Below are 16,977 nucleotides of genomic sequence, written 5' to 3'. Positions count from 1 at the left end.
CTCATTTTAAATTGTGTAGAAAGTAGCACGCTGTATTATTACTCATAAATCTATCACTTCAGAGAAAAAAACTAGCAATCATAAAACATGTCAGATTAAATGGAGTGGAAAATTAAATGCTTGTCTTGACCAAACGTTCAGTTCAAGCTTTCTTGCGCTGCCCTTTTAATGTGTTTCAGACTTAAACAAAGCTGCCTTTTCAGGGGCTGCGAGAGGATGTTGTTTTACAAACCCATTTGGTTCTTTGTTGTGTAATATGGATGCTTTTCCAACAGAGGCTGAACTGAGGTCACCAAATTCATTTCACGTAGTCTGCTGAGAAAGTGATAGATAGAGAGAATCCCAGAAGCCAGATTCTGTTCTCTGTTTTACCTAAAACCTCAGGGAAGTTTGTGAAGGTTGTATGACCAAAACAGTACATTATGTAATGGGAAACAAGATCTAGCACTAAACATGGAAGTCGATGATTTCTATACTTAAAAGCATGGAAGAATAAATAGTAAACATCTATTTTTGGGGCATTATGTTGCTACTTGGGTGGAGATACCTGTAGATTCTTAAACTCAGTTGCACTGAACTGTGCTTAATTAGACACAGACAGATGACCAAAGCATGTGATGTAGGTGTTCTCCAGATTAGAAAGAAGTGTGGTTTCATTTTAATTTCCCTTGGTTGGGTGGATATTTTTTTTTCCTACTGGAAGGACCCTGTGTATGAAACTTGCGTACAAGCTAGGGGATGTTCATCATTTCAGAACTGCCGGAGGGCTGGGTCCCCTGCACAAGTACATCACACTGTTTCACCACAGTGCTGCACAGGATAGCTTTACTGCTTCATTTTATAACCAGTCGGTGACACTTCTGTTTGACCTCAGCTTGTCATGAACTCCTCAGATGCGTGCCCAGGATATGAATTGTTTTGCATTGGTCTAAGCCAAGAAATATCTGTTCTGGCAGGGTTTTTTTGTTTAGGTACTAAGTAGCACTTGAAATTTTGAAGCTTGGAGAAGGAGTATGGAATTGAGCTGCAGCAATCAAGCACATTATCACAAATAAATTTCTGTTTCCAAATAGACTTAAAACGGACATTGTTGATTGTTGGCCTAACTTAAAGATTATCCTTCCCCAAATCCCTCTGTTTAATGAAGGTCTCTGGGGACAGGTCACTGTAATACAGACCACCTTTTCTTATGTCCATGTTGTCAGAAGAAAATGAATCTTCTCAGTCCTTTATAAATAGGAGTCAATCTATAGTGAAGAAATGTCATAGGCAAAGGACCTTTGAAGACAGAGACCAGGACTTCTTCTGCCACCTGCAATTCACTTGCCTCCCAGGTGGTTGCACTACAGCCACGACCTTGGCCTTGACCCTTCAGCTCAGTCACTGCAATAGAAGGAAGCTACTTTCAGCTGTGCCATCCTAATCTAGATTTCCATAGAGACGGACAAGAAGAAAAGCTGGATAATACCGTTTAAGACAGGCCCCTGCTTCCTTCTGTCCACTCCATGTGCTGACACCTGAAGGAATTTTCCACGTGCTGTCCCAAAGCAGTGTGTGCTTTAAAACTGCATAGGAGGTTGCTTCCAACCAGTCCCATTTCTGCACTATATCAAAGAGAGATTCTGTGAATTTTCTATCTTATCTGTGAGTTTGGTATCCATACAGATTAGAAAAGAGTGTCCAGCCTAAAGATATTAGGATCCTGTTCTGCACTGAGTTATACCATTTAAAATTAGAAGGCCCTTCCGCTTCATGTAATGATAAAATATGTTGTACAAAGCATCCAAAATTTCTGTGTACGTTGACTTGTATACTACCGAACAAATGGGTTTCAATCTACCTAGTTTAAGACAAAAGTGTCCTGCACTCACATTACTGTGGCAGCGAACACATGTAGAACTTATCCCAAACTAGGTATTTAAAGTAACAAATTGTAGGTTGAAAATTCTGCTTTGAGCATAAACAAGGAGGGACAGAAAGGGATCACTGAAATTTCAAGTCTTCCTGTATATATGTTTTGCATTTCTGTTAATATTTATGTGCACTATGTAAATGCAACAACATCACATACACATACATGTACATATTTATGTACACACACATGTATAGATACACAGACAAATGCAATTATAGGATTTGTTTAATGTAGAACTTTAGAGGAGTATTTATATTTTCACCTCCATTTTAAGAGAAGGTAAATAAAAAGCCCTAGGAATCATTAAATTTAGATGTTGAGATGTAAAAACTGTAACATGGATGCCTGAGTCCCCAAGGGTAAATAGGTTTATGTATTTCATATTTAGTATTGCAAAGTTCTTGTAGTCAACAGAGAAAAAATAATCTTTGAAATCCCTTTAGATGACAAAGAGAAATGACAAGAGTGGACTTACTCAAGTAGATAACTGAAAAATTATTTTGTATTGTGAAAACTAGAATCCCAATTTTCTCCTGTTGGATTCAGTGTAGACTCTCATTAGGCAGTAGGATTAAGTGCTTGATTTATTGCTGTTATTAATACATGACATTTCTTAAGTAGAGCTAAGTTTCCATAGAAGGGCTAAAAGAATCTTTCTATTCAATGATAAACTAATTTTGGCAATATATTGTCAGAAATTTTCACACCGTGACAACCTCAACATTCTTGGTGTACAAGCACTGCCCTACCGAGGACATGGGAGATACTTCGTTCCACAAACCTGCCTAGTGATACATGTAATTTTCCTCTGTGATATGTATGTATGCATATATGTATGTATATATTTAAGAAGAAGATTAAAATAGCTAATTCTTACAGCCATACTTGAGGATTCAACTCAAACAGCTTTTTGAAATTGTAATGCTTTATCTCCACCAACCTCAGCTGGCATGAAAATCCATTTATAATAGAAATCATTGTTTATTCCTATAAACCTGAGAACCATCGTGGTAGCTGCTGGGCCCATTACATAACTTCCCATCCACTCCACTCTTCTGGTAATGCCCTGTGAGTAAGTGCAGAAACACAATTCTTGTTAATCTTCTTGGATTTAGTAAAGATATAAAAAACAATGGGTTCTTAAAATTCAAGACTGACAATATATATTGGTAAAAAATATTTGTCAACCTGTTTTCCCATGCAAAATACAACTGTGTAAACCTTAGCAGTTATTTTAGTTAAATTCTCTTGCAAGACCAGGGGTAAGGACTCAAGCCTTTACCATTTCGCGTACCACAGATGACATAAATTAGCTATAACCATTCTCAGATTCTCTCAAGACATTTCCTCTTGTGCAGGATACTTTATACTGACATAATGTGCTGGGTGTCGGTGCCCTGGTGCTGGCAGCGGGGGCTGCAGGGCGGCCTCTGTGAGGAGAGGCCGGGGCTGCCCCGTGCCGGACACAGCCGGTTCCAGCCGGCTCCGACCAACCCAACAGGGCACAGCTGAGCCCCTCGGCCACAGTGGTGGTGCCTTGGGGAAGACATAGTTAAGAAAGGGCAAAATGCTGCATGACAGTGAGAAGTGAGGAAAATGTGAGAGAAGCAGCCCTGTGACACCAAGGTGAGAGAAGAAGGAGGCAGAGGAGGTGCTCCAGGTGCCGGAGCAAAGATTGCCCTGCAGCCTGTGGAAAAGACCATGGTGAAGCAGGTTGTCCTGCTGCAGCCCATGGAGAGCCCACGCGGGAGCAGGCTCCTGCCAGGAGCTGCGGCCTGTGGAGAGGAGCCCACGCAGGAGCAGGTTTTCTGGCAGGATCTGTGACCCCATGGGGGACCCACACTGTAGCAGTCTTTTCCTGAAGGACTGTACCCCATGGAAAGGACGCACGCTGGAGGAGTTCGTAAAGGACTGTGTCCCATGGGTGGGCCCCCACGCTGGTGCAGGGGAACGGCATGAGGAGGAAGGAGCGGTAGAGGCAAAGCATTATGAACTAACCACAAACCCCATTCCCCATCCCCCTGTGCCGCTTGGGGTGGGGAGGTGGGAGAGTCAGGAGTGAAGTTGAGCCTGGGAAGAAGGGAAGGGTGGGGAGAAGGTGTTTTTAGTTTTGTTTTAGTTTCTCACTATCCTACTCTATTTTAATTGGTGATAAATTAAATTAGTTTCCCCAAGTTGAGTCTGTTTTGCTCATGATGGTGATTGGTGAGCGATCTCCCTGTCTTTATCTTGTCCCATGAGCTTTTTCATCTTATTTTCTTCCCCTGTCCTGCTGAGGAGGGGGAGTGAGAGAGCGGCTGGGTGGGCACCTGGTGGCCAGCCAAGCTCAACCCAGCACACGTATCTACTGTGCTGCTCCACCTCCATCATGGAGACAGAGTAGACTGGGAATATAGAAGAACTACTTTTTGCCACACACTGTGACAGGGAGCTGAAAAGCTCTTGAATGTCTTAATCTAAATGAAGTGATTTCACGGCTTTTACAATTGAAAATCTGGATTTAAAAGATAAAAATCTCCAACCCAAATTCAACTAAAAATAGAAGAAAGCAACAAATGTGAAAAAAATTCTGTGAGTTATCCAGTGCTGCCTCAGAACAACACCTAGTTTTATTCCAACTGTGTCAAGCTCAGAGAAGCTTAAATCCAGGCATAAATTTTTATATATATGTATCTCTGAATAAGCCAAATTTGGGCAGCTTATAAAGGTCTTTTTTGTCAAAAACACAGCCCACGTAGTTTCTGACAATGATTTGGCTAATGTACCTTGGTGCTCCCTGATGATGCAATTCAGTTTAGATTAAAAACTTCCGAGTTACATGGGTAGCATTTTATTCCACAGAAGAATAAGCAAAGCTAGGTGCATTACCATGATCTGATACACAAAACCAGCATCTGGGGAAAGCAGAGACCTGAATTCAAGCCCCTGCAGGGGGTTTGAATAGGTCTCTGACTTCCTGTGAATAGTATTTTGCTGCTTGAGACTTTTAATCCAGTTGAATATCTGTGACTTCAGACTAGGAACAGACTCGAGAGCTCCCTTTCTTGAAGTCTCTTTGCCCAGATTTTCAAAGTCTGTATCAGAGCAGAAGTCTTTAATTAGGTAAGTTGATATGTGATCTCACATTTCCCAGTCTCTGGAGAGGGAAAGTGGGATAAGGCAGGAGCAAAGTACCTCTGCGTTACTAAGACTGGCAGGAAGGGGAAGGAAACAGCACAGGCAGGATGACTGATGAAGAGGCATCAGAAGAAGGGCAAGAGACAACAACTTGGGAAGGAATCGGCGTGAAATAATACGCAGATGACTGTCATGAAGGAATATTGTTGGTCACTGCTGAGATGAACAGGACCAAGCATCAAAAGGAGGAGAACAAAAGGGAAGATATTTTTTTCTTGAAAAAAAAAAATAGTTAGAAGAACCACCTGGAAAAGAAAACAGAGTGAAGCTGAAGTAAATAATATTGGAGACACCAATCTTCCACCTTTAAAAGTTTTATAATATTGCTCAGTTAGTCTGAATACAGTCAGAGATTTCAGAACCAAATCCACTCAAAAAAGAGGAAGGGAGGAAAAAGGACAGTAAAGAAAAGTTTAGACAGGGAGAAGCTTGGTACTTATACTATGAAAAAGTGTTTGGAGAGTTATTTTGAACACCTTCAAAAAGAAATAGCTGAAGAGTGGTTTGATTCATTAAAAAAAAATAAAATCAGTTTTAAGTCATCTGCCTTAATGCTCAGAACTGAGAAAGGAATCATCTTTCCTGGTCTAATGATTTCCTTTTGCCATCTGGTGGAAATGGGGTGGAATGACGAGTTTTAGGAATGGAATGTACACAACTTGAGATTTTTATTTTTTTAAAATTTGCTCTTTATGTCAATTAAAAGAATTCGGTATAATGAATAAAATGGCATGTCAGATACATAGCACAGTAGATTCAAAGCCTGGCAAGCTACAGAATTTAACTAAATTACACAGACTAGTACTGCCTCTACCATTAGCTCACACGCACAAAAAAAGAAAAGGAAAAAAAAAATCGCTGCTTTTTTTCCATTGACTAAGACCAGAGCTGCTCAAAACTGCCCACCTGCTTACAGAACGGAAGAAATTGAGTTTTTCAAAATACTGGGGTTTGAGTGCCCTCCTGTGTTCAAGTGGCATATTGCAACGTTAATGGAAAGACTTTTTTTTCCTTTCTTTCAAAAATGTAGTATTGTCCACCAAAAGCGTTGTAGTATCATGGTGTTTGCTTCCTTTAAGAGAACTCCAAAGTATCTACACTTGTTTTCTTAGTTAGCTAGACAGTTTGTTTTGCTTGCTTTTGCTAGATACTCAAAGTTTGTTTTAAACAGATTCTGAGATTTGAATTTCCCCATTTATTCCAAATGGGGAATGATTATGTAATTACTTGTGCAAAAGTCAAGCTAAAAGTTTTGTAATAAAAATATATCCATCTAATCATTTTAATATGTAAGATTTAATTTAATTGTTGAAAGATTTGAAGTAAACTTCATGTACTCTGGTCAATGGTTTTGACAAGTTTATAGATGAAATAAAGCAATAGAAATGAGGTAATAAATGAAGCAATAGACTGAATAATATGCCTTTTCAGTACATATGAAAGCACATATGAAAGGAAATTCAGTACATGAGAAAGGAGCTTCCCCAAAGCTAGGGCAGGGGCAAATAGCCACTCCGAGCATTTCAACCGAAGTGCAAAAACTCTGCAGTTTCAAAGCGATAAGAAGGAGGATTTATGAAAGGAAATGTCAGGGACCCTTGGCCCTCATTCTGAGACATCAGAACAAATCTAATTGCTGTGCTCTCAAGTTGGGAACCAAAAGTTAGTGACCACTTTTGACAGTCATCTCCATTCTTCAGTGCTGTATCTGAAGACGCGGTTCCCCGCACCAGCAGAGGGGATGATGAGAGCAAGGAAGGAGAATGGGGTCTCAGCCCAAACCCAAACCAGCCATGAATGATGCATCTGTATATCATGTTGCTTTATTTTTTTGTGTATCACAACTTACTGGTCATTTTTCAGGGAGCTTCAGTTAAGTAATAGACATTTTCTGCTAATTTAATTTTTTTCATACAGGTTAATCTACCTTTGACCTTGTATATTATTTTTAAGCTACACACAGGTACTTGGGCAATTTAAAAAAACAAATGGCAGAGTCTCAGTAAATTTCTGGTGCACTGGTAATCAGTCTCATCAATAACGTCTAGAAAAGTATCAAAAGGTTCAGCTTACTTGACTAAGATGAAGACAGTATTGGAGGGGAAAGGCTGGAAGACATGGAAGCAAACCTCCTTGAGAGGAAATTCAGGTGTGATAGGTTTACCTTTAAAAACAATCTACTATAGATTACAGTCTGTTATAGCTGCTGAGAGAGTGTGCATGTCTTCTAATGCTACTCTGGTAGACCCATAAAGACAGAGTACTAGAGGTTTTTCACCCCCAGGACATATATATGAATCCTTATGGTTTGTGGTTTATATTTTATTTCTTGGGAACTGGGTATTAATATTTCACAAAATATGGTATAAAAAGGGGGTGAAAGGGGACTCAGTCCTCAAATTAACTTGCTTTTGAAAATCTAGTGTTAAAATACTGGTTCTGTTTATAGTGCATGGGATCTCAGATATTTTAGCGGAAAGCTAAAAATGAGGCACGTGAAAGACTTGCATTAATTTTGTCAGGAGGTGGCTCAAGATCTTAGTAGTTATTTGTACTGTTTAATAAATATCATGCTCTTTCCTCTTTTCTTTCTTCCAGTTTGCAGCTCAGAACCTGAAAATGTTCAGTCTGATCCAAAGAATTATACTAGTCTTCTCATTACATGGGAAAGACCTCGGGTTGTATATGACACCACAATTGAGAGATTTGCTGTCTTTTATCAACAGTTGGATGGAGAAGACCAGACTAAGCATGAGTTTCTGACAGATGGGTATCAGGACTTGGTAACTGTAAACTCTTCAAGTTTCGTACAAAGGGGTGATGGCAAAGCACTCACTGTTAATTATCTTAAGGGATTAAACAGTAGCTGGGAGCTGATTCAATAAAAAAAATTACTTCTTTGGCTGCAGCTCACAGAAGCTGTACTTCATTTTTTGGCTGTGAAGCACACAAAGCCTCTCTAGCGCAGAAGAGAGAAAGCTTTCGCAGATTGCTGTTCTGATTTGCCTATACTATCCCCAAAAGTTTATGACCGTGTCAGTCTGAGCTCCTTAGCCATAAAAACCTTAGTCAATTAATAGCGATCTGTACTTCATTGCTCACTGATGTGCAAAGAATGACCTACACAAGCAACTAATAAGATTCAGTACAATCGTACTGCTATAAATATTAAGTTACTGATTACAGCTTCATGGTATTTTACTAATGTGATCTGTTCCTCTAACACTCTTTAAAGACTCCTAACTTACCAGAGATAATGTTACCTAAACTAGCATTCAGCATTAAATAATTAATAGTTTGGTATCCATGTAAAAGTTCACAAGATTTTTTTTGAAGTTGACTGAAAAACATTTGTGACAATAAAATATAAAAAGCATAGAGTCCTAGAAGAAAGGAGCTTTATGGTTCATATGAAAAATGTGTTATGAAAAAAAATAACATTTCAAAATATTTGATACTTATTTGCAAGTAAATGATTAAACATCGTTTTTCTTTTAGGGGGCTATTCTAAATAATCTGCTGTCCAATACAAGTTATGTTCTTCAGATAGTTGCTGTTTGCTCTAATGGTCTATATGGAAAATACAGTGACCAAGTCATTGTTGATATGCCTTTAGAAGACCCAGGTAAGTGGTCTTTTGAGCTTAGTGATCACTTTTAGCTGAAAATCTGTATTTGAAGAAGTAGTTTGTTTGCAAACCAGTTAAAATGCGCAACTATCAAAATATGCTAAAATGAAATTTCAAAATCGCTGCAGTTAACCTTCAGCATGTTCTTTGCTACTGATATTTTACGTGATGTAATTCTCCATTCCTTGTAAACATTACCTATGAAAGATTGCATGTTAATTTTTTTTAACTCTTAAGAATATTCTGGAAAACACCTACCTGATTTCAAATCTCACAAGTGTATCTTTTAGCAATATAATGTGGGGAAATAAAACCATGTTTGGTATTATTTCTCTATGGTTCAAGCATCCTCCCAAAATTAATCCACACAGCCAAAGTATTAAGGAAACAAGTAATGCAAACTCAATATATGACTTATAAGACTGTATCAATTGATTTTGAAATTTGATTTATTATGATTACTTGGAGTTTGATTTCAAAGGACTTGCGGTGATGGAATTCCCTTGCTTCTTAATGCTGCCTTGCAAAAAATCAAAAGGCCTAACAAACAAACCTTACTGATTTCACAGCCAGATTTACTTCTTCCGCCTGCTGGTAAATATGAAATAACTTGAAACTATAGCATGAAGTTTGATCTTGTCCTTAATAATTCCTTAAATTCTGTGGAAGTTTTAGCATCAGACCCAGTTCTTATCAAAGTGAGTGAGAGCTGTGTTTTTAATTTAGAACCCTGTAATTAATCATAGGAAAAAATCAAAGACCTTCTGATCATGCAAGAAACCATTTTTTATCTAGGGGCCTGGATTCTTGTTGTTTATTTATGGATTCTGTAAGTTCAGTTTTACACTTCATTAAGTCTGTTTAGCTACAGCAAAGTTCTTAGCAATGTTGTGATATACTTGGGAAAACAGGTCAGTTTTTCATTTCAAGGGAACCACATTCCTTTACAGTGAGAAAGAATATGATTCTCGACAACCTCTACCACATGAATTATGAACTAACAATGGTAATAGGCTTATAATAGTGCGTTTTTGTCTGAAGGAGGGGGACGCAGGTTCAGGTCTAGTACATATGAATGTTCAATAAACATTTAACTTGTCTTTCAAACACAAAGTGTTAAGAAGAATGCATTTTTGGAGTCTTATGCTAATATCTACCAGAATTTTCCTATTTCTCTTCAGTTTTCTGAGAAGTCCACGACAAGGTTCTGACATTCTGCTTGATACTTCACTTTTCTGTTTATCCTTTATCTACCTCTTAGATACTATATTCCTCCACTTCCTTTCCAGAATTTGCTGATTTTGTGTTTGAAGATTTTCTCAGCTGAGATTTCATCTACGTACCCCCACATCCATTTCTACATGGAATGACAAATAAGCAGCGTAGTGTTGTCATTATTAAACAATAGTCAGTTCAACAAATCAAATTGGTGCAGTGCTGTCATCACAGCTTTAAAAGCTCAGAAAACAGACATTGCAACAAGAAAATCCAATGTAGGTAATATCTATAGGATAACCCACCTTACTACTACTGTTGTATCCCTGCTGTAAGGGTCGGTGAGACTTGGTTGCTGCACACACCACCCTGCTGTGTGCCATGGCTCCTTTTGGAAGGAAATGTGGATGCAGAGGCAGGGAGGGAGACAGGAGCACTCTGGGGCTGGGTAACCATGAAGCCAGCACTGCAGGCAGCACTGTGCAGTGCACCTGAGGTGCGAGCAAATATTGCCGGGGAACAAACTCAGCAAGAGGACGGTGGGGCGTTTGGCAGTCTGCAGCTGGCTAGCAGCGTAGGTAGAGCCACTGATCACAGCATCCCTGTTGTACTTCTGCTGAACTCAGCGGTGGCTTTGCATTCATTTCAGCAGAAGGGAGAGTGAGGGCCTTGCTTTGGAAATACATACTGGAAAACTCATGTCACCTTCCAGTATATCAGCAGAAATTTCTCTGAGATTTGTATTCTCAGACAAGAGAATTTGGTGCAATAAATGTTATATTTAGCAGTTCTGAGTAAAGGTCTGATATTCTCATGCCTTTTTACACAGACACACCACTAATTTCTTTTTGTTAAAGAAATGAGAAAATACAGTGCAAGGATACCTAGGAGGCATAACAATGTAAAGGCATATCTATATGAACAGGTTAGCGTAACTATGAAAATGGTATTTTTGTGGTTTCTGTCATTTGAACATTTAAATACGTCTCCTTAATGTTGCATTAAAGCAGATTAATGTATATAAGTATATTCTTATCCTGAGTTTTCTTGTTTTTAAATAAAGCATTGTAAAGAGGAGAGTTAAATAATCTGCATATCAAAACTGCATAAACACCTGGGTTTTTTTTCAAATGTCAGGCAGTTCTGAAAATTTGTAATAGCTTCAGATCTACCTAAGGTTTTTCCTTTAGTTTTCCAAAAGCTTCAAAATTGAGGAAGATTATTTCAGGTCAAATGAAGTGTTTCAAGGATATTTTAAATTAAAAAAAAAAAATAATAAAAAGAGTTTATAAATAAAAATGAAATACCAAAATGAATATATTGCGTGTTTCAGAAAAACTGGGATGCTTCCTATCTGCAATGAACACAAGTTATTAAATGTACTTTGTGTTCTTTTATTTTGACACTTCCACAGCGGTACCTCTGAAAGCGTTGGATGAGGACAATTCAGGGAAAAATCCCTCCCATGTAATTAGTATGATTACTATGGGTGTACATTGCTTTATAAATAAGTTTTATAGATGCTGTCTCAACCGTGGATATAATTTTAAAATATGAAAAAAACTTCCATTCATTTCTAATATTAATGTTTATTTGCATACTTACTTTTACTAATTATTTACATCTGAATTAACTGTTGCAAATATTGCAAATATTTTCATTTTTAATATTGCAAATATTAAACAACAGAGATATGAGAATGTAGATATCTAATGAGAAAGATTTGTTCAGAGCAACTTGCTGGTTACTACTATAACATCAAATCGGTTTTGTGATCTGCTTTATAGATCTTGAGGCAAAAGGGGATTTCTTGGAGCTCCTGCTTGTGAATTTATGAAAGAAAAGTTATCTTCACCATGAAGACATGAAATAAAATTGACTCACATAAAGCATAAGCTAAAACTTTCATTTTCAAGAATTACTCTGAGTAAGCCAGTTTAATTAAGATGAAATTCACTGCAGTCACCTCCAGATCAATTAATCTTCACATTAAGAGCTAAAGTGAGGCATGAGTCATGCGGAAGCATGAGATGGGCCCTTTTCCGGGAAGAATTCTGCCCTTGGAGTGGCCACTTTTAATGAGGGAAGTTTCAGTACACTGTGCAACACAAACCTGGTGTTCAAAAAACTCACGACCATTGTTTTAGCCTTTTCCTTTTGAGATGCTTGGAAGAGAGAGTGTTTCTCATGCCTTCTCCCCACCCTGTCTGGGTGCCTCCCGTATGTGGTTAGTGAGGGCTCTGCAGGCTCCGCGTGATCCACAGACCAGGTTTAAACCCTCTCGTTCTCGGCAGTGCTTCGTAGGAGGAAGGACCTCTTTCGGGCCATGCTCTCTGCCTCAGTTTGTGGAAGCCTCAGGAGCTCTGATATGACATTGGGCAAACGATCATAGTTGAGACCTCTGCTCTTTGGGTTTTTCGTAAACTGTTCAGAGTGGCAGCCTTTCATCTTGTGACATAGTGTGTGTGCACGTTAACATTGTTTCCAGTTAGTTTCCGTTTAGTAAAAGTCACGGGGTGCCCTAAGTGATGTAGCTACACAACCTCCATTGAAAATGAAGGGAATCATATACATAGTGTTTTAGTCAGCTTTGATAAAAGTCCAACCTTTATTTACCAATTTTTCGTTTGCTATTAGAATTGGATTTTGAATAACTATCTGAATGTGTGCTTTGACTCTCTAGATAACATCTGTGTAGCTCTGAAAGTTCTGCAGTAGTTTGTTGTGTAGTTAATACTGGTGTTACTTACATGCTTTTGCTGATGCAGGAAATGAAAAATAAGAATATATCTCTCCTCTCATCTTCCTTTGTGTAGACTTCAGTTGGTGTTTATCAAAAAAACCCATGCTGGGATACGGCTCTCAAATGCTGTCTCCTGCATGGCAGCTCATGCTGTCAGCAATGCTTTGTGAGGGTCTAACTATGCAATTTCTTTGTAACTTGTCTTTGTGATTTTTGTCCTAAAAAACACTAAGCATATCTTAAATGTTTCATTTAGGGGATGCTTTTTTCTAATTTTGTACTGATAAATGTAGAAATCGGAAAACTAATTTAATCAGAAGAAACAGGCTTTACTTTTGTTCTTGCCATGCCATTTATTACATAAGACAGTACAGAAATGAAGACAGTTTTATGTTGTGCACGTTGTTCTACAATTACAAATCAGATTGTTTTAAGAGATTTTTTTAAAGATTTGCGTTGAACATAAATGTAGGGAAATAGTTACCTTTTTTGTCTTTATTCTATCGTTTCTTCATCTGTCATTAAAATGGACTATGAAAAGACCTCTACAAAACTTTCTAACTGATGATTTAATTATTTCATTTTAAAATGTAAGCTATAGAATAAGCTATGTGGTTCCAGAAAAAATAAACAAGCTTGTTCATCAACCTACATCAATGGGTTGTTTTTTGGAGGGTGCGGTTCTTCTTGGTTGGGGATGTTAGCAGATTTCTATAATCTCCCGTCAAACCAAAAACTCAGCAGCAGGATTAACAGAACTTCTATAAGTGTGTGTCTCTAACGCTTTTGACAGATACATTTTCTGTGACCAAGTAAATTTAAATAGGCTTTGTAAAACGCCTAAACACTAAGATTTAGTGTTGTTCATATAAATTTTATATATATATTTATATGTATGTTAATGCCTCTCCATGGAGAAAACAGCAAGAAACTGCAGTTTTCTGCTGGTGGAATTTGAGAGCACATACCTTACTGTATACTCCAGCACAATCAGCACATTTTATTTTTCTGACTGAGTCTGATTAAAGCTCAACTCAAGAATAGTGACCACAGAAAGAACGGGTAGAATTTTTCTGCATTAAAAACATTTTTCAGAGAAGTCTATTGAGTACCTAATACATGATATGGGTCTACTCTGGGAAGACTTTCAAACTAATGTCTACAATATTTGATATATACCATTGAGAAGCCAGGGAATGTCATTATTTCCTCCACCCCTTCCTCCCCTCCACTCCCCTCCCCACCCTGCCCCGGAGCCTCCTAGGCTTCCAGGAGTCAGAGGTAAGACAATTTTTCTCTATCTTGTTAATGAAAGGTTAATTCAGTACTTGGTAATTCAGAAATGTTTGCTACAAAAGAACAATTTATGAAGATTTTGTGCAGCATTGTTTAGTCAAAATTTGTTTGCATGCTATAATCCACAAATAAAACTGTATGAGCTTGTTAGTTTGGTAAACTTTATCTAGTGTATGTTGCATATAATACATGTCTCAATTTGTTTTGAAAGGAAGATAACGGACAGACCAAAGAGAATACAAATTAAGTCATAGATCCCCATCTGACTTTGCAGAGATAAGCCATATAAAGATATATCCAACTTTATACTAGTGTATTGAGGAAAATTCATTTGGGAATTGTGGAGGAAATGCAGACGTGGAGCTCTGTGTGATGCTGCTGTTAGAATTGCTCCCCAGGCTAAGAGACCGGCATTTTCGCTTAGTGCAAATCAGCCCTCAGAATACGTGCTAGCACTGGTGTACAGACAGAGCGCTAGGACATTGCTCAGGAGACAGCCTTAGAAAGATTCAGAAAGGGAGTAGACCTTTCTGTGGATCAAAAGAGCAGTAAGATGAGTTGATGCTGTGGAAGGAGTGTTAGATTTCATCACTGGAGGCCTATGCCAGTTCCTACCAGAGATTTGTAGGTTTCTTGCAACCTGCTTTGAAGCCTGTCTTGCTGATCACCATCAGAAGTACAATATTGGATTTGGCCAAAAAGACAGAGAGAAAGAAGGTGAGAGACTACCTCTAAACTTAGAGAGAAGGATTTTCACCTGGGCTGTAGGAGATTCATTTCTCGATCCTGCTTGAACTTTATGAGAAGTGGGGAGGCCTCAAAAGCCTTTAGAGTAGTTCTTCACAGAGCGCCCAGTACCTGTTTATTAGGGACTTTTTGTGGAATGTGATACAACTGGGTTCATGTGCTTACATTAAATCAAGTGGAGTGGGAGTCTGAAAAAGGCTTTAAGCACTGGACTCTGGGAAGGGTGAGTCTCTTTGGTCTGCCCTGACGGAGGCAGGCAACCTACTGCATGCTGAATATGATGGCATGGCTGTTGCACTAGTACCTACCTCCAAGTCTGGGTGTACAAGTGAGGAATTTGCTGTATGAAAATTACAGAACAGATCATTTTACAATAATATCTTCAGAGCTTTCAGATTAAATGTAGAGAAATAGTTGATTTCCAGACTTGCTTTTTCCTCTCTTCTGTATTTCTGCATTAAACTGTACTTTCTCATAGAAAACGTTCTCATAAACTTGGTTCTCCCTGGCCAGGATGTGGTACCTCAGTGCAGATCCAACATGTGCTGCAGCATCAAATTAGATGGAGCCAGGCAAAATTGTTGTGGCTGAACGTGTCCTGTCTAGATGAGCGTTGCTACCCTTAGAGCTAGTCCTCAACCCAGGTGGTTGGCCACTTCTCCAAACACAATCCTATAAAACATTTTAGACTGGGTCTCAATGAACTTATTAACTAATCAGTTGAGTCCTTGCAGAATTAATAATTCTGTGAATTTAAAATGTTGGATGATACAGTGTGTATTTTTGTTTTATAGAGGCTGACCTCATTCCTGAACTGAATGAAACTGAAGAATATGAGGTATAGCATTCATTTACTTTTAAGAGAGTATTTCAGATACATACATTTCAACTAAATTGAATTGATACTCTGTGAAAATTTACAAAACTATGTCACCAACTGAATGTATTATCTGCATTTATATATACATACATATATATGCATATACAGCCTTCTCTTTCTGCTATATTTCTCCCTAGATAACTTTAGAAATACCTCACTATTTAGTTCTCTGGAGCTGGAGATACATGGAGAAGTAAGGGATATCTCAGGATATGCCTAAATATTTTGAAAATGGGACATCGAGTTACTGTCACCTCTGAGTGGAGTCTGACAAAATTATTCATTTAGCAGAATCAAAGCTGTCACCCAGTGTTGGGCTTTTTAGTTTGTTTAAAGAGCAGTCTGACTTGGGCTTGCTTATGGTGGTCTTAGCATGTAGTAAACTAAAGTAAGGGAGGAAGGCAGTTGTGCTGAAGAGTGAGATTCATGTGTGTCTGCTATCAGGGTGCTATCGGTTGAATTTAACAGTTATTCCAAAATTCCTGGAGGGTCGTTTACTTCTTGAACTCAAGTTAGACTTTACAGTATAACTCAATTTTACACAATTTTGGATGTTTTTATGATAACCTCTGCAGACTTCATATTTGGTAACTAGGTTTCTGGTGTCCCAGCAAGGAAAGAGGTGAAAATATCACAATGAAGTTTTTAACAGTCTCTAATACTGATTTTACAACATGGGCAGTTCCTTCAATAAGACCTACATTTGTATCAAGTAATCCCTCAGAATTTTTATTTTATAGTTTCGATCTATTACCACAATATTCTCACTGAGCGGCAAGTCCCTGTTAGTTAAATTGACAGCCTGTGCTTACCTGTCTACCTGTTTACCCTCCCTTGTATTTGTGGACGCTGAGTAACCAATAACACAGTTATTTCTCTGTTGATGTAAGCTGCGTCTCTAGATTATTATATTGGATCTGTCAGCACAGTAACTGAGTGCCAGTGAATGTCAATTGATTTTTACTTGAACCAAGAAAGTTCAAAAGTGCAGGCATTGCCCTACAGAAAGCAGATTTTCAGAAACAAGGGCCTGTCCAGTCCAGTCCAGGTTTGAGGACACACAGTCTAGGAGCTGCATTTTAGGTGTTTAGCCCTTGGGATGAAATCCAAACCTGAGAGTCATGTCTGAGGTACCTTATATTGTGTGAGTGCACTAGAGGTTCCTGATACAAAAAAGGGACTGCAGTGTGAAGCACGGCTCTAGCCTAGTGGTTAAAGCCCCCACTCTGGTGAGACTGGATAAAAGCTAAAAACTCCTATTAGCTGAGTGCCCCAGTTAATAGTTTATTCAGCAGTGCTTCATCTTGGGCACTTTCTTTCAAAGGCTGTTGATTTTACATTTCTCTCTCTGCTGTGCCCTGTTCACTTCAGTGCAG

General features: G+C 38.5%; 1 protein-coding gene across 7 annotated transcripts in view; it reads left to right on the top strand.

The window, feature by feature from the left end:
* The window catches only part of PTPRZ1 (protein tyrosine phosphatase receptor type Z1), a 146,872-nt gene that overhangs the window by 88,864 nt on the left and 41,031 nt on the right, over window positions 1–16,977 (top strand). For all 7 annotated transcript variants that reach the window (XM_076330130.1, XM_076330121.1, XM_076330105.1 and 4 more), the window contains exons 9-11: window positions 7,691–7,875; window positions 8,591–8,717; window positions 15,516–15,559. In XM_076330130.1, the coding sequence (XP_076186245.1) occupies window positions 7,691–7,875; window positions 8,591–8,717; window positions 15,516–15,559 (356 nt within the window). The remainder of the gene's footprint in view (window positions 1–7,690; window positions 7,876–8,590; window positions 8,718–15,515; window positions 15,560–16,977) is intronic.

This window comes from Aptenodytes patagonicus, chromosome 1, assembly GCF_965638725.1.
Source record: "Aptenodytes patagonicus chromosome 1, bAptPat1.pri.cur, whole genome shotgun sequence".
NCBI lineage: Eukaryota > Metazoa > Chordata > Aves > Sphenisciformes > Spheniscidae > Aptenodytes > Aptenodytes patagonicus.
The sequence above is the reverse complement of the archived record's forward strand: the minus strand, read 5'-3'. Positions and strand labels throughout refer to the sequence as shown.